Below are 25,396 nucleotides of genomic sequence, written 5' to 3' on the forward strand. Positions count from 1 at the left end.
TTATATACAATAGTGTGTGATAAATGTTAGTATAATAAAACTTACACGAGCTGTACTGCCTTATGGGTAATTAACACCTCCCACAGGACCAGGCAGTTAGTGGCAGTATGTGTGTGTTGGGGACAACTATATAACAACGCTATGGCTTTACGTAAATGGTTCATTTTATTTAATTCTGTTCCGGAAAATAGATGCGTCATATTTATACCTGCAGTTTTGAATATTAGTATTTTTGGTGATAAACTCCAGGTAGTGTACTGGTGCAGCTCTCGTGTGTGTTGGTTTATTTTGATGTAATTAAATGTAATTTTATTTGTGTTTTCCTTTTTAATAGCGAATAAATGTGGTAATGTCTGTACTAAGGTCGTGTGTTAATAACACCCTCATATATATATATATATATATATATATATATATATATATATATATATATATATATATATATATATATATATATATATATATATATATATATAGAAAGTTATTGATATCTGTCGACCTTACCTGAAGATTAGATTACGGTGACTTGAGTATTAATTCGTCTTTGAAGCGATCAATTATACATGTATATTTACTATCATCACTTACTGTAGTCGATAAATCTGAAATATATATATATATATATATATATATATATATATATATATATATATATATATATATATATATATATATATATATATATATATATACTGTCACGTCACCTGGGATGTTCACACACTACCCACCCATTCACGTAGATGTACAGGTAACAACAACTCCTATAACATGATGTAAAAATATCTTTCCAATTCTCGTGTATCAGAGGTAAGATCTTCCGCGCGGTGTTCCTCTTGTTGGACACACACACACACAGGTGATGTTGACGGGCGGTGGTGAGGTAGAACACTGACTACTGATGGTGGTTCCCCCGACGTCCTCAACATCGCGTTGGGGAAGTCATACGCGCAGTGTCAATCGTCTTTACGCGTTCTTAAATTACCTGTGTTTAGTGAACCCTTCACACGTTTTCTTAGTAGGATTATTAATATGTCTTGCAGTAGATTTTCTTGTGTTTTCACGTAGTTATATCCAGCTTAATCGACAAGTTGGGAGTTGGCCACTAAGTCGCGAAAACACGGGAGTCCAAGACCTTGCTCGGCAGTCACTGAGCGATGAAGGCAGTCGTATTAAAGTCTGCCGAGCTGGAGGTTCATGAGGAATTAATCTAGGATAACGTCTCTCTCAGGTGTGGGCCGCCACTGCTGCCTCACGCCGCGCCGCCGATAAAGGTTCCATCTGGTGACGGCGCGGAGAACTAACTCATTAACATTCCTGGCGACCCTGGTTCCACGGAGCTCAGTGTCGAGTGAGACTTGGTGACGGGTGGACGTGCTTGCCTCGCTCTCTCGGTTCCCGGGACTTGACTGATCCCAGCGTGTACCGTGTGATCGACTTGGTAAATGGATGACAACTTTGTGAATTACGGAGGAAATTGAGGGATATATCGAGTGTATTCTCTGTAAGAGTAAAGTGTGAGACCGAGACCTGGTTGAGGAGTTTTATTTAGTTAATGGAAAAGGTAACAGCAGCACTTTGAAAAAAGTTATCACGGGCTAAAACAGGATCTCTGGAAACTTTATTGAGTGTGTGGTGTTTGATCATGGATATATGGCTCTTACTGCGGAACTGTAACTAGTGAAGATCTTCTCTTCAATGAAAGGTAAGTAGTGTCCTTTTAAAGCAGATATATCTTTAAACTTTCTCCAGCAGTACACGTGGTGATCACAACACGTCAACTTAGGAAAAAGTACGCTGCATTCTAAGTGAGGTGTTCACAACTCTCGCGGGATGTTCGACCTCCCTGCCACACATAACACTTGTATTTTGTTATAACATTCGAATCGAATTTCGATACGAGATCGTGGTTCTCGGTGCTGAGTGATGTAAACTATAAGTGGAGAAATAGCGAGTGATGTTTTGCTGGTTTGCTGTGGTTGTTTGGCGTGGTTTAAAATACTACAGCTGGTGCGTTTGATTATGTTTTTTAACATTTTGTTGTAGTGTTGATCGTTGTCAAGGTCTGGTGTAAGGCTGCCACCATCACCACCCAGCCGCCGTACGCTGAGTTCATGCTTACTCTCGCGCAGTGTAAAGTTCCAACTCTTAACGCAGCGCAGTTGTAAAAGTTAAAGTCTCGCGCGGTGTTAAGTTTACATTCATTCGTGTGTACACTTAGCGCAGGTTAGATTGCGTGTCAAGTCAAACGTCTCGCTTAGTGTTTTAAAGTTCTGATGTTGTGTTCTGTTGAAAGTTCAAGTCTTACGGATTTCTATGAGTTAAAATACGCGCAGTGGGAAGTTCTCGCCGGGTGCACTTTAAATACATATTCCCGCAGTGTGTACGCTTATTCATTCCAGGCGCAGTGTATAAATATAAAACGTCGTGCATTTAAGTTAAAATAATTATCGCATAGTGGCGTAAGTTCAGAACCTCGCGCGTTGTATAATTTTGTGTTTCTCCGATTTTTTTTCAAGTTGAGACACGACGCTGTGTGACCTTAAAGTATATCTCGGTGTAAAGATCAAATCTCTCGTGCGTCAAGAGACTCGTTTTAAGGCGCCGTGGTGAGTGACAAGTTCAATTCTGGACGAGCTGAAAAAGAGAGAGAGAGAGAGAGAGAGATAGCGAGCAAGAGAAGCTATTTATGTCTCGCTTCATTTAACAAGAGAGAGACACGGTTCTCCCTCACACACTAAAGTGACGAGAAAAAAGTTGGTGAGACTCTTCTCCTCACGGAAAGTTTTAAAGAGACGGTCTCTCTAAGTCAGGGAGAAAATAATCATGGTCTTCGTTCTCATCATTATAGAAGTAATCGTAGTTAAGAGTGATGTCTCGCGTAGTGTGTGTTTGTGTGTTACAGAAAATCTCATTCACGCGTAGGATTGGTCTCTATTGTATTCGATTTCTGTGACCTATGTGAAGGGAAGAAAAGTGTGTTAGGTCTGCTTTAGTGTTTTACCTGGGTATTTGGTATCGGTGACTCGTGTGTATGTGTCTCGGGGCAACAGTTGTGATTCAGACTTATCAGATCGGGCTTACGAGTACATGAATGACTTTCAGAATAGCGAGGTCGTATCAGATTCAGCCTGTAACATTGAACTTCATGTAATGTTTCGGTTAAATATCGAGGATAGACCGATACAGCGTCATATATAATACAGTATATAAAAAATGGGATATATTTGTATCTCTACTTGTAATGACTAGCCGGACTTTATGCCCCCAGGTGTGTCCAAACTGCCCACCCGTTTCAGAGATGGACTAATGAAACTATATTAAAATCGTGAGAAAAGTTTGGAAAAAAATACTTACCGTTGGAGATTTGTATTACATAATTTACACGTGGTTATATTTATTCGTGTAAACGTGAGAGTAAATTAGATGTGTGTTGTACAGATTACACAAGTGGTAATTAGGGGGGGGGGGGTTGTACTGCCAAGAGAAAGAGAGAGAGAGTTATGAGGTTTCTAATACCGATGGAATATTCGTTATACGTATACCACATTCGATCAAAATTCCTCCGACATTGTACTGGGTGAAGGAAAAATAATAATAATGACTTCATGAATGCTGCGAATGCCTCAAGCCGACGATGTTAATAAGAGAAACCACAACTAGTAAATAATCATTCACGGTTGAACAGGAACAAAATGTCAGGTTGTGTGTACCAAGTGAGGTCAGGTCAGGTTACAGCTTTAAAAATATTGTTTTGTATTCAAGTTGGGACTGCCTGGCGTGGGTCATCATTCCTCATCCTGTTGTGTTGTGTTTATGTCCACAGTGTTCGTACGTTAAAGAAGTAGTAATCATAGTCGAACTTGAATACGAGAGAAAGAAGTCTGTGTGTTTATCAAGTGGTTGGATTTGAACTTTGATGACGAGGAGAGTAATGGATAAAAATCATTCAAAAATACATTGGCCGTCAGTTTAAAAAAAAGTAAGTTCGGTAAATTAGAATCGCGATCGGAAATGAACTTTGGGTGAGGAGGGGCGCGGAGGTGTGACACATGCAGGGGAGGTGACTCAGAGTGGAGGACAGGGTGTTGGTGTCGCCCTAGTCTAACACCTGCCCTAATATATTCTCGTGTTGTGGGTTCGATGTCCTTAAGTTTAATCAGATTTGGTGTTCATCGCTTGTTGTTATTAAACGAAGATCTGGGTCGTGATAATTTTGAAGTGATATTGTTTACTATATGTGGGAGTGCTTGCTTTAAACGAGCGTCTGTTGTGTAATATATTGACCGTTTGACTTTTTTTAATCTTGTTTCGTTTAAAGCAATTTTGTATGATCATTAATAACCATATAAATAAAATAAAAAAATATGGTAGTATTAATCAAAACAGTTTAGGGTAAAATTAATAAACGTGTGACAGGTATAATTTTAATACGAAAGAAGTTGTAATATTTATAAAATCTTTGGGTAAGTGGACCCGGTGAATAGTGCTGAAGTTGGACGAGTTCTAATATACGTTGAGTGGAAAAGAGGAGAGTAGTGATGGTTTAAAGAGTAGCGGAGGAGAGAGAGAGAGAGAGGTAGGTGGAGGCACATGCAAAATATATGTAAAAGTTTGATGTTAGGGGAGGCACGTGAGGAGGGGAGGCCGCGCCGCCGTGCTCCAAGAACACTGTGAGATGAAAAGACAATTGTAATGTCTCTTGTTCTCTACGAATTAAAGAGAGATAAAACGAGAGAGAAGGAGAGAGGACCCCACTACAACAAGAACTCTTTCCTGATGACCTAACAGTGAGGTGAATTACCCGGCTGCAGTCTCTCTTGTGTTTACTAATTAAGAAATTGTAGAAAATCGTCTTTTTTATAATAAGAAAAAATGGAGAGATTTCTGGGGTGACAGGACCTGAGCCTACCTGGTGTATGGAGATAAGTGAGCTTTAACCCGAGAGACAGATCCCAGGAGTTCATGGAATATACTGTAGCTCAAGTAAGAAACACTGGAGGTAATAGTTACATATTAATGGCCACCCACCAACGTTGATATTATTAATGTTACCTCAAATGACATTACCATTCTGTTAGTGAGGGTCGCCCCAAGAGGACCACCACAGATGCTCAGTATGTATTCGAGTCGTTCTCACCTCCACATAATATATTCTTGGTCAATAAGTTCCTGGGTTGGGTGTGTGTCTGGTGTAAACTCAACAATAAAAATTTCTCCACCTTTGCGATGTTATTCAATATGATCGTTGTGAAAGTCGTCAGACTCAGGGGCGTAGGATTTGTTTTTCTTGACTGTACAATAAGTATTATACCTGCTACAGTTTCAGTTGTTCTCATAGACAGCAGATATTAAGTGACTATATATAATTCTTTTAAATATAATAATTATCTGAAATAAGGACTATTGTTATTAGCGCTAAAATAATCGTCTAGTTGGGTTATGTATAGTGTAAAGTTTGATAAAAAATTGGAAAGTTAAGCCATAAGTGAATAATTCATGTAATTGTTGTTAACTTGTTCCACCGTTACCATGGCCGAGTCTCACTCCCAGTACAGTTTGTGTACAAAGTGTGAAAATATTGACCTGAAGTGTTTTTTAGCGTACACACACACACACACACACACAGACAGTACCTGGGGTATCGTGAATCTACCATCGATGTATTGCTAATTCGCAAAATTAAAAAAAAAAATCACCAAAATAGTCAATGGTAACGTATCTGGAGCCCTGAAACACCACCACCAAGTTACCACCATTACACACAAACCTTTACCCTGACTGTGTGATCATTCAGGGACAACAGAATTCGACCCTAGGCACAGTGATGCTATTTATCCAGATGATACAGACACACACGACTAGTGAATATACATACATACATACATATAGATACATGAGAGTATACATATGACATGAGTTAATGAATGATGTATTGTTCTGGTATACAGCAGGTGTCGTTAGGGGCTTGTGAACATACATACATACACACATACATACATGAGAATAGTGCTTTGTAACCTGTCAGTTGAAGCAGACAGAAATTTTTACTTAATGGGACAGTAAAGATTAACCCTGACTGTTGAAGTTGCTTGAATAGAAACTTGGAGAGTGGTGACTAATAACTCAATCAGCTAAACCAAATCAAACAGACTGTCAGATGAAGCAGATATACAAGAGACTGTCACTCAAAAATAAACAAAAATAACAATAAACTTCAACTTCCACTTCCACCTTCCTGCTGTCTCAAATGTAAAGCCTTTGTGTGTGTGTGTCGTGAACTATAAATGTTGACGGTTCGGGTGTTTGATAAAATGTTGTATATGTGTTTATCGTCGAATTCTGTCTTGACGCTCATAGAATGTTATACATTCATTGTGAAATGTTGTGTTTATGGTAGAATGTTCTTAGTGTTTATAATCAAATGCTAATGTTGAATGTTATGTCTCTATCATTCTCATAATACCGTGATGCACTGAATAGGTATAATAATTAACTTAACTCTAGCAATTTTATCTTCAGGTAGAAGAGTACAGTAAAAATAATGAAATAAACGAACGCTGAAAAGACCCCCCAAAAAATAATAGCAAAATGTCGTAACTAAGAAGAAAAATATAGTATGTAGTTTGTGTTAGTGGTTCTGGCTGTCAAACCATTATAAACTTACAAGAAATATGGTAAGAGTTTGTGCTGGTAGTGTCGGGTGTCAAAACAAGCGTGAAGTCAACGTAAGTGGTTCCTATCGACTGTATTGAACACCAGGTAGCCACTATATAGCCATTGTAGAACACCTGAGAGAGAGAGAGTGAAAAGTTAATGATGGTGTAAGGAACATTTATGCTGTTTGTACTTCAGTTTATATATGGTAGGGGTGTAAGGTAGTGTAGGTATCAGGGTGTGGTGTAGGTATCAGGGTGTAGTGTCTGGGTCGCGTGTGTGTAGTAAGAGAAGGAGTGTTGTGTGTAGTTGGAAGCAGGGTGTTGCGTGTATCAGAAATCAGGGTGTAGCAACAGAGAGCTATGTATTGGAGGAGTTAGAGACACAGTTGTAATGGAACTCAGAAACATTGTGTGGCAACAATGATGGTGCAGTGTACTGTGTTAAGAACCAAGATGTCAATAAGCAGTTTCTGGCGTGTAAGTAACAAACACACTGGGTAAATCCGAGGTAAGAAGACTTGTATTATGTATACCTATGGGTAGCGAGGGAACAAACACGGTGTATGTATAGGGGTATCACCATTGTAAGGTGTAGTAGTAAGAATTGAGGTGTATCAGTGTAGCCTGTGCCAAGCAGTGACTGTAAGGGTAGTGTAGCAGTAGGTAGGTAAGGGGGGGGGAGGATAGTGGTGGTGGTGGTAGTAGTAGTAGTGCCTAGAGGTGAAGGAAGGTTGGTGGTGGTGGTGGAACGGGTCAATACTGAGGTTGGTTCATGTGGCTCTCTCATATTAATACCCTGCACGTGAGATTGGTGACACGGCCGGGCAATATGGCATTTAAACCCGCCTCCTGTATTGCCCCTTAACGTACCTCCCCCCCCTTACCCTATAGTGCCCAGGAGAGGGGAGGGAAGGGGGGGGTTAGTGGTATAGAGTTCCAACGTTATTTCATGAATAATTTTGTGAAGTTTACGGAAGGTCTCGTGACTTGGTGGCTCGAGTGATTTGTGGTTCTCTCCCTCCGCGTTAGGTCTAAACTCCCTTGTGTCCATTAATTTTGTTTAACCTTCCTCTTCTCTTTTTATTGCGTCTCTCTCTCTCTCTCTCTCTCTCTCTCTCTCTCTCTCTCTCTCTCTCTCAACAGACGAATGAAGACCTATCTATGTCACATTTTAATTGTATATAAATTAAACTATGGTAACTGATTTTAAGTGGGTGTTTTAATTGGTATTTAGTTTTTGTTTTTTTGTGTGCATAATTATCAAGCCTTTGTTGACATAAATTGTTTTTGATGTTGGTTGTTGTACTTATTGACACACACACACACACACACACACACACACACACACACACGTGCCAGTGATAGGTGTTGACATTGTTAGCATCGTTATTCACTGTGTGGCCTTGTTAAAAAAGTTACTAATTATATCAAAAAGTTAATTGATGTGTAATTGTACGCCTTGATGCATTACCGACACAGATAACAATAGTGTGGGGTGCAGCTGGTGTGGTAATGCAGATTTTAACTACTTTTTAAATAGATAGACGGACGGCAGCGGGGGGAGTGTCCTGGCCAAACTTCTCAGAGGATTGTGTGTGTGAGAGAGCAAAGTTTATGGCAACACCAGAAGAAGAAGTGTTGATGATAGTTAAACAAACCGAAGGCACAAGAAGGTTCTTTGTTGGAGGTGAATTATTGAGTGTTATGTGAAGGGTGTGAGTGGAGGAGGGCAGTAAGCATATCTCCTACCACTGAGTGACACTTACTCTTTACATAGGAAAACCATTAACATTTGCATCCGTCACACTCGTTAGCTTCCTTCGCCTCCGTGTTTATCCTCACCTTGCTGTTGACTCATTCCTCCGGCTCGCTGTGGTTACTTAGTGTCACGCTCACCCTCCTGCTGTGTTGTGAACAAACTTCTTGGTCTTTTACGCCGGCACAGGGAAGACTTCACCCTTGTCTGGGTCTTCTCTAACGGTAGACAATTCACCCGAAACTCAAAAATTAATTCAGCGGGGTCTCCCTACTCAGGCCCCGGAAAAATAGGCAGGGAGGTTGGGGCTGTCTCAGAGAGTAGATTTCCTTGTCGATGTCTGCGGTGGTAGGACGCAGCCGTCACCAACACCAGCATTATCTGGTGTTAGTGTGTGTCAGCCTCCCTCTGTCCTCTCCACTGTCACCACTTTCCTCCCCTCCTGTCCACCTCTTGCTAAAACACGACGCATTTTTCCCCCTGCAAAAATAATGCGACAACTTTGTAAAATTATGTGAGAATTAAACGTTGTGTTTGGAAAATCAGATAAATATTGATGTTCACTTCCCCCTCTGGTGCCTCTTGTAAGAGTACGGAATACTCTTAAAAGTGTGGACAGGGGAGGCGGCCATTCTCCCTCGGCATCCTTAGCGTCTCGTGTGCCTAGGGTAGAAGAATTATATTTTTCATGCATTTGGAATGAGGAGAGGAGATGGGTGCCTCCCCTCTACCACAAGCTCCCCCCTTTAGTCAGTAGAATATACCTTAGTTTGTTCTGCTCTTCAGGTGTATCTTAAACAAAGCCTGAATATTATTGTGTACGCTACTTCTCTCAGCCAAATGTTTGCGTAATGTGAGGTGAGACGGTTGTTGTGTCTCGCGAGGATTCAGTGACCCGGGAGGTGGTGTTCATTTATATGGGGTTGGCGTCAATCCTGGCTTACGTGCTGACCTCTGCCTCCCCGGGTTTCGACCTGTTGTCATCGTGGCCATAGATTTCTTTGTCTAATATATTCATGCGAGTATTTTTATGTTTGTATTATTCACACATATTATATATTCGCACACTCTATCTTTCTATAATTTATCAGAATTACTTTTATCAAACTGTATTATCTCTCAGTAAAATTATTTTCGTTAGCAGATTACGGGCAAGATTCACGGCACCATTTCCCCACATACACATCGCTCCCGTCAGCTCTCCCGGGCCCAGGGATTACCCCCAGACACTCCGAGTATTTTAAATGTTTGCATGAAGCGGTGCTGCATATTTAGTCCCTTGCACAGTTTCAGGCTCAGGTAGTCCACCATCCTTATAAGGAGATGATAGTCAAGCTGAGATGGTACAAGGGCTTATAATGTTTGTCATATCAGCGTGATGCTTCTTGTTTTATAATGTTCTCAGGACCAGTATGTCATTGTTGTTGACGTCTTGACCTTTTTCCTGGTTACGTAAGTGAAGGTCATCTGCCCACATTTTTCTCGTTGCTTCCCTTTATATGGTAAGTTTTTTTTTGGGGGGTGTTTTGTGTATCAAGGTCTTCCCACCATTTCTTAGTTCAGGTGAATTCGAGGAACATTTATCAGTGACTATTACGCCAGACCCACACAAGATACAGTGATATCTGTAGACTTCTGATGTCTTCCGTAAAGGAGAAGTTCGCACCAGTTTTAACTTCGTCCATTAATGAAGTTGAGCTTTGTTTTTATCGGCGTTAAGAGGAGAGTTAAGAACATCAGAGTGCCCAACGCTGTACCCTGCGGATCGGCGCTCTCTTTGAGTCTTTGGTGAGACTAAACATAAAATACTCTTACTGCTCGCTGGCTTTATATAATGTTCAACTCTTTTTATTGTCTAACCTCTAGTTTGGACGTGTAGGATCTCTAAATGTCTTCAACAAGGTCCAGGGCGTCAAATGTCTAACTTTGTTACTGAGAACTGGACCTGTGTGTAACTCCATAACGATGACTCTTCCTCTCATAGTGTAAAACTATACGTAAAAAAACATATTTATAAAACTGACTTTAAAGATAAAATGTTATAGGCCTACTGTATATTAGAGCATATTTACCAGTATCATAAAACCAGTATGTACAGCTGCCCACAGGTATAGTGTTCCTCCCCCCTCGGTGACCTTCCCGAACATGTGGCTTCGTTGGAATCATAGTCGCACCGTCATTACAAATATTACATCTATCATCTCTTCGCACAAATCTCTAATACAATTGTCGAAAAAATATATTGTTGACCACATGTTCGGAAAGGCCGCGGGGGGGGGTGGAGCACTAGACCTGTGTGCAGCTGTACAGTGTATATCTATTAGCTGTAGAACCTTAAGTACAGATCATTTATTTATTATCTAAATTTAGCTTTATGTACAGTTGATATAAACCTTTATACTACAGTAGCGATATAAAGTGTTCCGGTACATATTAAACCTAACCTACAGTTATACCTGGAGAGATCACTTGCTTCCACCAAGGAGACAATTGAATCTTTTTTAACATGGGTGTAAGTGTGAGGTCTCCTGTGTGGTGTTGGCGTCGGCTGAGAGTACCCGGGAAGACACTGACTGGCCCACAGGAGCTGCCACGCCTCAGCCCGCCAGGGGAGGAGTTTGGCCTCTAAATTTGGACCCACCAAGAGCTCCCGCATTTTCAGGGTGTAAATTGTGATTTATTATTGTGTATTTTTCTTTTCTTTTCTTTCGTATACGAGTTATTTGTGATTTGGCTGCTCGGTTCTATTAGTGTTTTCTCGTGACATTACTGTTCTTGTTTTCTGATTTTGGGTCTTTATTTAGGTTTTTTGTGTTGTTTTATTCTAGTTTTTGTGGTTTAATTTTTTTTCTGGTTCATTTTGGAGTTTTGTCTTGTAAATTTTTATTGCCATTATTGTTTTTCCTACAGATTTGTTTAATTTTCTACTCTAAATAAATTTTCTCGTGTTTTTATTTATGAATTGTTTTTATTTTATTGTTTTTTATATTCGGCTGATAATATCGTTACCATAATTTTAGTATTAATACTATTTTTATTATTAGTACAGTAACAGTAATATCGTATTCATTATTATTATTATAAGAGGTGCCTGTGTGTAGTAGTAACATATTTACCTTGCTCTACCCACTACAAGGCGGCAGGATTTAGTTTCAGGTTGAGAAGTTATTTTTTTCTTCTGTTTCAAAACGGGATTATATAATGTAGAACGCCCTGTTGCTTACTGTTAACCCTACAACGGTAGACGCAACCTCCACTCCTACTACTAAACATGATGATAATACTTTATAGCCATCAACCTCCCCATTTTATCACCTAACTATCCTCATACAAAATTATCTACCCAAGCTGAGTTAGTTAAGCTTATTCCCACACTCGGGCCATACCACCCCCCTAAATTAGTGACTTGAAAACGATTCTAACTGATTCACACCTTAAAAAGTACCGGAATGGTGTAGAAGTTGCCCTGAGACTTGACTGGTAATATGTTTGAATCTGATCCACGTGAAGAACAATAACTCTCAACCAGCTATATAAAGTCATCAAGTTCCCACCACTCCCCCTCACCCCCTCCCCAACCACTCCCCTCACCCTCCCCAACCACTCCCCTCACCCCCTCCCCAACCACTCCTTATCTCCCTCTCCCCTCATTTCACCACTCCCCCGTTCCCTCCCAATCCACTCCTCGTCCTCCCCCTTCCAAACCACCTGTCTCCCTCTTCCCAACCCCCCGCCTCCTCCCTCCTGAATAAGGGCTTAGAACACGGAGAACAAAGCCGGGAGACCACCATGGTTGTACAGCGGTGAACAGATTAACAGTTTTCTCAATCTCTCTTTTCTTCTCCTTGTATTCATAAGATGTTGTTCAGGACACGTTGCTTCTTTGGGGTGTGGAACTGTCAACGTGGAGACGAGGCGGTGCAGTTGGGTTTCTACCGTACATACATACATACACACATACATACATACATACATGCAGCCAGATTTTTCACTGTTTATTTATTAGTCTATTGTCCATATAAGATTTTATTGTAGCTAAAGTTATATTTTAAATTATATTTGTTATTTTCTTATTTATTTTATATTAGGGATAACTTAACAAGGGTTAGTAAATACAGGGCTCTGTGTGCCTTTAGAGCCCTTTAAGTTATTATTGATAAGGTATAGCACTAGGGAGCAGTGAATAATGTATGGTGGAGTGGTTGAGGTATGTATGGTAGGGTGAGGGGGGGGGGGACCCGCTTATGGACCAGGTCTCGACAAACAGTGACAGATGTAATGTTGACCAGCCCCCGTCTCCCTCCCTCTCACTAATCCCAGGCCGGGCCTTGAGCTGGCCGGCCCATCCCTCCACCACCACACATCATCACTTTCTTACCCCCACGATTTATCTACAATCCAGTTCTCCTTTTTTTTCTACTCTTCCGTCTCCCGGAGTTTGATGATGATAATGAAGGGGGGATCTAGTTCATTGTATTCAAATGATTTTGATGAATTACCTCAGAGACACAGGTGCATTCTGACGACAGGTAACGAGCGTGTGGGACCTGGGGAGAAGTGCTCGTCATCTTGGTTAGTTGAGGCTTAACGCTTTGTATCGTGTTCATTTTCCTTCAGGTGTGAAAGGTGTTGAGTCGAACATCACCGTTGATATAAAGCATCTTTGTTTATTTCTTCATCCGGGAACTACACGTGTTCATTGTTATCCACCGAGGAGCACAGAGCGGCAGGACGTGGTGTGGTGTTGACGACCCCCACCAGAGCGAGGGTGTGTCCCCAGGCCCCGCGTGCCTGCCCTCCACCATAACAACCAACTTGCTGGTATCTGTAAATGAGATCTCCTTAGCTTCGATCTTCACTGCCTGTAATCCTCACCCCGAAGCCCAGAGTTAAAGCTTAGATTAGTTAAAGCTGTCTGCCTACCTTGTTTGATCCCAGCTCGTGCGTTGTACCCCATCGCCACCTACGTCAGCAACACCTAGTGTGTCTTGCCCACACCTTATGTGTTGTATAGTGTCGTTTTATAAATTTAACATCAACCGTGATAAAGTCAAGCGTGTAGTGGTGGGTACAGCAGCAGGTGTATAGTCCCCTCTCTGCCCTGCCACCCCCACCCCGCCCTGCCACCCCCACCCCGCGGTCCTGTCTTCGTATGTACTCAGCCTAGGCCTTTGGTAATCTTCTTAGGGTGAACAAGACCAGCGAGATGGGGACGACCGTCTCTGTGAGCTACAAGTCTTGAGGAAGAATAGAGGGACCCTTAGAGTATAGCATCGGAACTAATGTGTAGACGGACGCGATTTGTTGTGGGCACTTGGTCGTGGAGGAGGAGGTGGACCGTGTGGGGGAATGTATGAGGCGCCGGGCTGCTGATGGTGGCTACGAGGAGTAAGGTGCTCATCAACATGCTGTCGTATATCATCCTCCTCAACCTTATTTTCCTTCGTCCTTTAAAACCTATTTCCCTTCCTCCTTCTTCTCCTTCTTTTCCTCCTCCTCGTCATCCAATGAATAACATACACCAGACTCCCGTCATCATCATCATCAAATGAAACAGGGTCGTACCTTGGACGTATCTTTATCGTGCAGGACCTGGCTCGCGGAGGACCATCTTCAGGGAGCAAAGTGGCCCCTTGTAAACAGGAGTGTGTAAACAAGCGTAAACGGTGAGTGCCAGATGGTGGTGGCCCTGGAGCTATCAAAGGTCCCGGTGCCTCCTCCTACCCTTCACCACACACACACACACACACACACACAAACAAACAAACAAACAAAAGAACATAATTTTACATCGTATCTTCTAAATTTCTTTCACGCTCTCTCTCTCATTGACCTTGATAATTCATCACCATTTTCCCACACAACTCCCATCATTCTTATATTTCACACACATTCTGTTTTGCTTATTTACCTACTTATTTACTTACTTACTTGCTTGTGTTGCTTTCCCCACCGCTTCTTTCCACTTGATTTATTTACCCAGAGGATCTTGTATTCCCCCCTCGGTGTTTTCAGCCTCACCTTCTAAGGGTCACGGCAGTAGGGTCTGTTATCAGTGAATGTAATGTTGGCCCACCTTGTTTTGTCTGGCTCACGAGATCCACACCGTCAGGAGAGGCTTAAGGAGGAAGAGAGGTGGATGAGATGGAAGAAGGTGGGGAAGGCATGTTGAGGAGGAGAAGGAGGATAATCGACAGGTAAAAGAGGAAGAGAATATAAAGAAACAGAAGATACAAGAGGAGGAAGGGATGCAGGTGGCAGAGGAAGGGAGGAGGAGTAGGTAGGTTGTAGTGAGAGGTGAGGGTTAACCTGCCGTATCAAGAGGGTGCAGGTGTGTTTTAAGGTGGGTAATACAGGTAAGGGGACCCACCATATTACTGCCAGGGGGGGGGGTAATATGCCCCTCCCCCCCCCCACCCTACCACCACCACTACTGTTGTCCCATTGTTCAGTCACTTTTCTTCACTAAATAGAGGTTTAGTCGTAGTACGTGAAGACACAAGTGTATTTGTAAGAACTTTGCTTTTATTGAATGTTTGTTGGTGTGTTTGTTTTATTGTTTGCATTTAGGATTATTTATTTTATTTGTTTGAATTAAGTTGTAATTAGTGTTGTTGTTGTTTACTTTTAATTTTTATTCTGGCTAAATAAACTATTTCATTACCGCATACCTACACCACAACTACTACCACCACTACACACCTACACCCCTTACACCACCTACACCCCCACACATCTACACCACCATTTCAGTAGACTCTATACACCCATTTTCACCCCCACCCCTCGTCTCCTCTCCCCCTCCCCCCATCCCCCCTCCTCTCTCCCCCTCTTCCCCCCCTCTCCACCACCCCCACCCAACAGTACGAGACCAGGAAGGATATGTTCAACTCTTTTGTACCTCCCCAAAATCTCGCCCAATAAATTTGTCCTCCATTTATCTTCACGTGTTGTCCTCCCAGTGTTGCTTAAGGCACTAGTGCACGGGAGACTTACCATCACAACTAATGTGTTTTAAGATTTTTTTTGTTTTGTTTATGTTTTGTGTTTGTTTGTTTATTTTGTTTTTGTACCAATGTTGGAACGTTGATTGGTGGTTAAGATTTGATAATAACATGGTTGATTGGTGGTTGGGGTGACCAATGTGGTGGGGGAGGAGAGGTTAGTATTGTGGTTGGTGTCATTGATGGGAACACACACAAACACGCTCTACCAACACCACCATTTAGTTTCTGTCAGGGTGGGCCAGGAGGGAGAGGGACGGAAGCTAGAGAATGGTGGTGAGTAACAAGGGGAGAGGATGGAAGGGGTGTATGGAGAGGGAATAAGAGGAGGGTAGAAAGATAAGAGAAGAAGAGCAAGAGTGGAGTGGATGGATGGAGGTAAAAGGATAGAATAGGAAGACGAGGAGGAGGGGTGGAGTGGGGGGAGGGGGTGGTCTTAGGTTAGGTTGGCTGAAAAGGGCCTGGGGTTGTGGCCGCCAGCCCCCAGGAGTGAGTGGGTCTTTGTGGACTTGCGGTCTGCTCGCCCTGGGGTTTACGGGACCAAAGGTGCTGGGAATTGCCTATTTGTCAAGTCCACTGGAAGTCCCATTGGTCGCGAGACGCTGTTCCCAGGATAATGCCACCGGATGCTCTTGTTTTGGCCTCTGTCACTCTGACCTGGAGTCTGCCATATGTGCTGTTGGGTCTGCCATGTGTTGCCAGATGTCAGCGGGTGTATTGTAAGGTCTGCCATACGTTGCTGAGTCTGTGACATTGGTCTGCCATCTTGTCAGCTGGTGTATAGTAAGATAGTTCTGCCATAAAGTTTTAGGTCTGTATTCTGTAATTTAGGTCTGCCATGTGTTGTCGGAGCTGTGGTGTGTTTTCTAGTCTGCCGCGCTCCTTCCCTCGCCTCCGTTATTGTTATTGCAGCAGCAGGAGTGGGATGTTTGTGTCTCTGTCATTGCAAGACTGGAGCATCGTCTGGCATACTAATTAAAAAGTTTTCCAGTCTGGATTAAGAGGAGGAAGAGCTGTAAGCGTTGAGACACTTTCTCAGTCACCTTTGGTAGCTGTATCCAGGAGGGCCTTGGCTCAGTTGCTCCTCCTTCACCCCCCCCACACCCCCTCACTTCACCCCTCCCCCTCTCTCACTTCACCCCCTCCCCCACTCTCTCACTTCACCGCCTCACACTCTCACTTCACCCCCTCCCCTTGTCTCACTATCTCCCCTTCTCACACACACCCACTGTTTCTCTCCCCCTCTCGTCCAGACGATCACCAGTTTAGATTGTCTGTACGTCACTGCACAAGGAAAAAGACGAGAGAGAAACTTCCTGCCTCAGTTGTCCCTCTCGTGTGCTGCCTCTTGACCCCCCCCAACCCCCAACCTCCCCAGAGCCCCAACTTAAGGTCCAGTGTTAGGAAAGTTCAGGTCCACATTAAGGGAAAGTTAAAGGCTCCAGATTTGGGGAAATTTAAGGTTGAGATATTTTTGGAAATTTAAGATTCAGATTTTGTTGGAAATTTTGGGTTTAGATTTTTGGGGGAAATTTTAAGCTTACAATTTTTATTTGAGGGGAATTTTAAGGTTTAGATTTTGGTTGAAAGTTTACATATAGAACGGGAGAAAGTTGAGGTACCGAATTAAGGGAAAAACTAAAATTAGAATATATAAGTTCGTGTTTTTATTTCTTAGGGGCTAAACCTGAGAAAAAAATCAGGTTTAAAAGTTCGGAAAGTTCAGGTCGAGCGTTAGTGAAAGTTCAGACTCTTGAGTTCCTTTAGCCATCGCGTGCTGCTGGTAACATTGTCTTCAACTTAGTGCCTTCTTCTCCCCAACCACGCACGTCCCAACCACACCTCATCACTACCACACACTTTCTTACCACACCACTACCACGCCCCACCTCCCTACCACACCGCACCACTACTACCATCACACACGCCCCTAGCAAATGTCTCACAGCCACTCTCGACTCCTCCTCCACACTCTTGCCCAATCATACACGGCCCTCCTCTTCCTCACTCCTTATTACCACACTCACTTCACTTCCTTCCCTCCTCCCTCTCCCCCTTTCTTTCTCATTCACTTGTCCTTCTCTTTCCCTCCACCTCTTCCTTCACCCCTTCCCCACCACCTCCTATTTAACCCCCTTCCCGCTCTACCACCTCCTCCTCCTTCACCCCCCTTCACCCCTCCCCCTTCCCCCACCGCACAACCCTCGACCTCTGGCCTGTCACAAAGTTGCTGCCCAAATTAGTTGAGAAGGACACTCTGCTGGGTAAAAGTTGGTGCTGAGAGAACCCTTTACTCGCTGCATTGTGAGAGTCAGTGTTGAGTACTACTACTTTAGTCTCCCCCTACACTTTGTTGATATCTCTCTCTCTCTCTCTCTTTCCTAATTTACCCCCTTCACTGCACCTCTCATTCCTCTCCGCTCCACTTCTCCCTCCCTTCTATTCCTCACTCTATTCTTCCTCCTCTTCATCCCCTCCCCCCCTTACCCCCACTCTGTTGACCCTTCCACACTTTGCTCCCATGACCCAACAAACACTCCCCTCCCCGCCAGCCAGGACGCTCCTCGCATTGTTTGGAGCAGGAAGCCGTGGGTTGCAAAATGTCACATGTGTCGTTTGAATGACGGCGTCCCAGGCGATGTAATGGTTTGTATCTAATTCGAAAAATAGCTGAGGATATGGTCGACTGGCTGGCTGATGATGCCCCAGTTGTTGACTCAATATACGAAGCCAATCTTGGGGGGGGGGGAGGAAGGTGAGGCAAGAGGACAAACGATAAAGAAGGGAGAGAAGAGGACAAGATAGGAGGACGGGAGTGGAGGGAGGGTGTGGTGAGGATTAGGATAATGGAATAGAAGGGAGAGAAGTATATAGAAAGAGCAGAAGGAAGAGAGTAAAGGGGAAGGAAAAGTTTGGCAGAGGGGGAGGACAGGAGGGTGAATGGAACCCAGGGAGGAAGAGGGGGAGGGAATGAAGTTCAGGGAGGAAGAGGAGGAAGGGAAGCCAGAACAGTACACGACAATTGATCCCATCAGAGGATTTACAGAATAGACAAGTTCTGAGACGACAGACGACTTCTCAGGTGTTGAAACTCGTCCTTATCTCACGTGTGTGTGTGTTAGGGGGGACTGTTTACTCCCGCGTATGTTTATAATTATTATTTTTTCTCGTGATGGAATTTTAAAACTATATTTTTTTTAATGATTTGTAATTTTAGTCATAGTTTTGTCGTTTTATTTATTATTAAGCTCCTCCCCAGATAGCGTTTGGGTGTCTAATCTTCAGGTGATCCAAGTCTACTATTGTTTGGTATATAAAGTTTGTTTAAGAAGGTAACTCGTCATCTGGGCACTTACCTGTTCCTACTAAGTCCTTGTCTTATCTAACCAGTAGGATTGGTAGGGGGGGGGGGGGTCCAGTCCTAATGGGCCCTTGTGAAATGTTGGCTCACCTGAAGTTAAATTATTTCTCATGATAATTCAACATCTTAACGCTACAAGGGGATTAATTTGGGTTATACTCGGTTAGGTTAGTTTAATCTTTAGGTGAAATAAGTTAAGGGGTTAGGTTAGCGTTTGGGTGGTTAAACGTAGGGGAGTAATCGTCAGGTGATCCGAAATTCAAACTCCTAACAACCGGTGAAGTAAATGACCTTGTTGTTTTGGTTAATAATAGATTATTGTTCCGAACCAGCTGGAGATTTTTTTTCACAGGGTGGAAGAAGATCTTGTCTAGTAGTCTGGACCAACCTGTATTTAAATGACAGATACTAACTTTATTTAAGAATTTATTTAACGATTTATGATCTTTTATTTATTTTCTTTACCACATACGAGTTAATTAGCAAGATTTCTTTTTGTTAGATCAGATTTAGTAAAAGTTAGTTGTTATTTTGTGTTAGACGTCCTCACCTCGTCTTTTGTGTATCCTGGGGAGAAAATCCGGGGACGTGGATGGCATTGTAGGTCGGGTTACCAGCAGTGTGTTCCCTGGCGGCCTCCACTCCCTCTAATGATTTGCTTTTCTCAGTCCTCACAGATTTTTGCTTGACCTTAGAGCGAGAGAGACAGACAGATTTATATATTATGTGTTGTGACTTTTAGTTTTCTAGTTACTTAAAAAACTCGAACTATTAACACCACCACCAAAATTTAACGTCAGCCCAGATGTTTGCGTGGATGTGCTTGGTGGTCATAATTCTCCATATTTTTTTTTGGCCTTGAGAGTAATATATATATTCTAGTGGATTTAAATTTAAGAGTTGAAAAAAAAACCCATCTTGAACACTACTTAACGTTATCTTGTCTAAGGCAACTTGTGGATATGAATATTCAATACACGATAATTACGATCTCCGTATTTTCTTTATTATTCTTCTCTCTTATTTATTGTATTTGCTTCATCCACCTTCTCCACTTCTTATTCTTCTTCGTTTTTATTTTAATTTTGTTCCTTCATCATATTATTGTTGTTAGTTGTATTATTGTTGTTGTTTTTGTGGATTATTATTATTATTATTAATTTCATGCTATAAACCATTATGGATCAAAACCCCGATATAAGCGCCGTCCGACACCCGACTTATTGCGCCTGGCCTTACCGACGCCCGACTTGAATAGGGTGATGGTGAGAGAGAGAGAGAGAGAGAGGATAAGGGAATTAGTAAGAATTATGGAACAGACACAAAGAAAAAATATAAGAACAATAATATCAAACCAATGAGAAAAACAAAAACAAACAAACATAAAGGGAATAAACCCAAACAAAGAAATTGATATATAATAATAAATAGAAATAACGGAAAATAAAAGACAAGGAAAAATTAATATTATAGGAAGACTGAGCCAGGCCGAACACCTTGACCGAAGAGGGGGTGGGGGGATGGGGAGAGAGAAGGGGAGGAGGTAGACAGACAGATGTGTTTATTGTTTACAGTGGGGAGGTAACTTAAGCTTCCCTCAGGGCGGTCCAAGTGTTTAGCCCCGAGTGTCTTATGACTTGTTTACACACACCCTTTAGACCGGGTGACCTACGTTGACCCCGAATGACCTATGTTGACCTGGGTGTCCTTGGTTTGTCTGACCTGGGGGGGGGGAGGAGAGGGATCTTTAGTTATCTACCCTAATATTGACCTGGCTAGCTGACCTGTCCTGACTTGTTGGCGTGGCTTCTATATCTGACCTGACTGAGTTGACCTTGGCTGAACTTCTCTCCATCTTTCTCCTCTCCTCACTCCTCTTCTTTCTCCATGTTTCTTCCGTTCTATCCTTTATTCTATCCATCGTAATCCCATATACTCCTGACCTTCTTTTTATCTCACTCCTCCTCCTCTCCTTCTTCCTCCTCTTCCTCTTCCTCCTCCTCTTCCTCTTCCTCCAGTCCTCCATTGCCCTAGGCTCGGTGCCCTTTATGTACAGCTCTCCATAGCAGGTACATAAATAATTAAGTGGCTGGGAAGAAGAGGAAACAAAGGTAAGAGAATAGGCGAAATGGGGGAATAAAGGAAGGGGAGAAGAAAGGAAGGAAGAAGGGAAAGAAAAATGAATAAAAAAGGATGGAAGGAAAAGAAGAGAAGGAATACAGACCCCTTCCCCCCCCCCAAAAAAAAGGTGAAGAAAATAATAGAGAAAGGAATTAAAAGAAAAGAAGATTAGAACAAAGAAAATGAAAAAAAAGGAAAAGAGAAAACGTAAGAGAGAAAAGTTAAACCCGTAAGACTTAGCTAACATGTATGAATAAAACAAAAGGGATTTATTTTAACTTGTGATATAAAACTTTGGTTGACCTCATTAAAGAGACGAAACACCCCCCCCCCCATTGAAGTTAACTGAGGGAGGATTGTCAAGACTGTCACAAACAAGAGAGAGACCAGACCAGACTTCTGACAGTAGACGATGACAACAAAAGAGGACCAGAGGAAGGAACAAGTGGTGGAACAAGGAACGCAAGCAACAAGAGAGCCAGATGAAGGAACAGGGAACCCAAGGACCAAATGAAAGAACAAGGAATAGAAGTAACAAGAGAACCAGACGAAGGAACAAGGAACACAAGCAACAAAGAAAGCTATATGAAGGAACAAGAGAAACGAGGGGAACACAGCAACAAGAGAGCCAGATGAATGAGCAAGGAACTAATGAGGGGAAAAAGAAACAAAAGCAACAAAGACAGAGGAACAAACACATTGACAATGGATGACGAGAGGATGACTAGATTGACAGGGCCGTGGTGGGTGAGGGGGGTGTAGTGAGTGACTTTAGATTGGATGATATCGTGCTCTCTTTCGTCTCTTAATCACGTATATAGAGACGGCCACTGTACACCCCAAATCTTTTCTCCTGTCACGCTGATGTGGTGGTGGTTGTTGTTGTTGTAGGCTGTAGTTGTGTGGTAGTGGTGGTAGCTATATGGTGAGGCTGGTGATGGTGGTAATGAGCGTGAGAGTAGTGGTGGTGTTGGTGCGTGGGAAAGGTTGGTGATGGTGGTCGTACTGTCAGTGGTGTTGGTGATGGTGTGGTGGTGGTGTCATGTACTGTAGTTGTGTTGTGTGTAATGGTTCACTTCCTCGTTGATTCTGCCATAGACCAGGCACTCGTCAAGGTCACTTTAATGTGAGGAATATTCAAAGTCGATCGTCTCCAACCTGTTGTGAACGTCGCACTTCTACAGGCGGCCGTTTTGTCAACATCATCGTCTCTCTTGTGGAAGCGGAAAATGTCATACTGATCTGGCCACAGCTCCAGGCTATTCTCTCTCTCTCTCTCTCTCTCTCTCTCTCACCCATCCACTTTTCCTGCAATTTTCTTTCACCTTGTCCTCTCTCTCTCTCGAGGATTAATTTACAGGAGGCATGGTGGCCACACACACACACACACACACAATCAATAGGGAGAAAACAAGAAATTTTTAGCTGTGGTTGGTGGGAGGGAGGACGGGGTCGGCACGCGAGGCCCGGCAGGAGGCCATACCCAGGATAAGGCATAGTTTATGTTCTTATTAAATCTTTTTTGGCGCGCCCTCTGTCTTTATTGATTATATTGGACGAGCTGGTTACTTTTGGGGGTAGGGAAGGAGAGCTGGTCGAGAGGGTACTTGTGTTGTCTTGTTGGTTTGTTGTTAAGGTCGGTGGCTAATTGGAGTGTGGTTGTGGGTGGTTGTAGTGCATTGATGGTGGTGATAAAGGTGGATTATGGAGGTGATGCTGATTGTGATGTTGTTCTCACCATTCGACTCATTAACAATAGAACCATTCCATCTACAAGCACCAGGCGCCCTCATCACCACCCTCCCCTTCCCATGGTCAACACCATACATCATCACCCACTACGAGTCATCAACCACCACCGCAACCCGTTACACCTTCACCACCACAACCACCACCACAACTCGCGTATAATACCATCGCCAAAAGCATAATTAATAAAGGAGTCGTGAAAGTGAAATTAAAGGCATCTCGCCATAATGAACAGGTAGGGACCAAGCCAGAGACCAATTACCCCTAGTTTACCTGAGCTCTCCTGGTTCCTACAGTGTTCCAAGGTCCCCAGACGTTCTAGAAACCGACGATGCTTCAAACTGTTCCTTTTGTGTACCAGTATCGTCCAGTGTTCCAAAGATCCTAACGTTCCAGGATACTTTCAATATTACATGGATCTAGGGTGTTCCGGGATCCTTCCATGTTTCTGGGATCCATCCTTCCTTCAGAATCTTCTTCTTCCAGTTCTCGTAGGATCTTTCAGTGTTCCAGCATCCTTCAGTAGTTACTTAAGAGACAACAGAGTTTCAGTACCCACCTAAAGTCATTCAGCGTTATTGCGGTTTACAGAACTTAAGGATTTGCTTACTGAGTCTAAGTCCATTCCAGTTCTTACTTCCCTCCATTGGTAACATTTTCTTCAGCATTTCAGAGTTATTTTAGTGTTCCAGTTTATGGTCGTGAATTAGGATACACTCATGTCTCTTTAACGGTTCCGAGTCCCTAAGACCTTCTCATTTTCCAGTGTCTTTAGCTTTCATGTGTTCCAAACATGTGGATCAAGTGTTGCGCAAGTTCTCCTAGTGTTGAGACGCCGCCAGGTCAGGGGTGTTGCGGGATCCTCAGGCACTCATGAAAGCGTCATTGCAACAGACCCACAAGCAACATTCGACCATAACTCTGGCATGAGCTCTGGTCGCTTACCTGCCCTCTGCTGTTGGGTTTGTTTGTTGTTGTGACAGTGAACGTTGGCCTTGTTCACTGTCGCAGTAAAGAACGCCGCCTCCGTATTTTGTCGCTATAGTGAACGCTGGTAGTGATAGTTGTTACTATAGTGATCACCAGCGTTGTTTATTGAGGCGATAGTAAACCTGTTGGTAAAAAGTATGTTGTGAGAAAACGAAGAATGGTTCTCCGTTTTCTCCGATAATCTACATGAGAAAATGGGTTCGATCACATCGTTTACCTGTCAGCGATAAACATGAAAAGTTATTCAAAATGCCGCAATGATTCACAAGTGAATTGCCTTATAAGACCCAGTCAGTAAGCTTGTATTGATATAGAAATAAAGTCTCGGGGCATATCGGTGTCAATTTCATAATTCAGCAGAAGTGAAATTTAAAATTGGAAATGTGACCATTTACGTCGATCCAAAGATATATGCAATGAAGTCAATATTTCAAGCCTTAATGTTTTGTGGAGAGTTTCCTGGAGCCGCCCCTTGGTGAGAGTAGAGTCATTGTGATTCAGACGTCCTGTAGAGCCATGTGAAGTACAAGAAGAGCATCATAAACTATCTGGTATTTTAAGCACGTAATATTCACACCTTGGAGAAAACCGAGGTGTGAATATCGAAGGACTTTGTTGCTTTGTTTTGTTTTAGGGAAGTAAAATAAGCATTAAATTTATATATAATTTATAAGTGATGGCGGGGGATGTATATAGTGAAGGCTTCTCCCGTTGTCTGTCCTGTGGTGCATGTCCAGTCGATAATTTCTCGACAATTGAAGGAAATTCAATGAACATTTGCACTCAGTGTGACTCAGTTAGAGGACATGTGGCATACTAACGTTAAGGGCGACGCGATATGAATATAACTTATGTTTACAATCCTTCCTACAGCACCTGGGAGAACCAGTCACTGTCATCGACTTGTTTTGTTACTAAATCATCTCGGGGGTTCATGGGGGTCATTATACTTTTTTTTACCCTCGTTTATGTGCCGGAGACGTTAATGGTGTCACGTCAGCCGTAAACCATTATGGTGACTCTCAAACGCTATAAAAATCATCTGGGTTTCATGTACTGTATGTATATAATATGATTTTTTTTTTGCCCTGAAGACGCGCCAATATAATGGCCTCTGTGTTCTTGTTCTCACATAAGGTAGAAAAATTAGTACTGTATAACCTTTTTGAATCCCTGAATTGACTATTTTAAGTATAACAGTTCACACACACACACACACACACACACACACACACACCTACACACACACACACACCTGTAGAGACACGACCTGGACAACTCGTGACGTCATTGAGACTTTGTTTATCCCCAGGATCAAAGCCATTCTGGGTTGTACCTTCCCTCCTACTCACGCCAGGCCAGATAATACCCCCTCCCCTTCCCCACCGTTTTCATCCCCCTACCGGTTATATCCTGCCCCACCTTCAGTTATAACTGGCCCCCATCCCTCCCTATACAGTATACTCTGTCTCTCCAGTTATACCCCGCCCCTTCCTCCTGTTATTCGACCTTCTGCCGCCCGTGGTACCACCTCCCTCCCTCCTTATGACTCTTAACACGTTACCCCCACCATAGTACCCCCTACCCTCCCTCCCTCACTACACGACCACTACCACCCCCTTCCCCCTTCCTTCACGATCACTATCCTCCCTTCCCCTCCCTTCAATCTCCCCCTCCCCCTTTAACAATGCACGGCCGGGTTCAGCTGTGAAGGGAATCAAACAATGGTTTTATTATGACCTGATGAAAACTTCGTCTC

The 25,396-nt window shown here is 42.9% G+C and overlaps 1 protein-coding gene across 5 annotated transcripts in view; it reads left to right on the forward strand.

Moving 5' to 3' along the window:
* Positions 1-1,353: 1,353 nt before the first annotated feature.
* Positions 1,354-25,396, forward strand: part of LOC121875493 (latrophilin Cirl-like) — a 192,061-nt gene continuing 168,018 nt past the window's right edge. For all 5 annotated transcript variants that reach the window (XM_042380059.1, XM_042380061.1, XM_042380060.1 and 2 more), the window contains exon 1: positions 1,354-1,702. In XM_042380059.1, the coding sequence (XP_042235993.1) occupies positions 1,696-1,702 (7 nt within the window). In that variant the 5' untranslated portion in view covers positions 1,354-1,695. The remainder of the gene's footprint in view (positions 1,703-25,396) is intronic.

This window comes from Homarus americanus, unplaced genomic scaffold (genome assembly GCF_018991925.1).
Source record: "Homarus americanus isolate GMGI-L3 unplaced genomic scaffold, GMGI_Hamer_2.0 scaffold8392, whole genome shotgun sequence".
NCBI lineage: Eukaryota > Metazoa > Arthropoda > Malacostraca > Decapoda > Nephropidae > Homarus > Homarus americanus.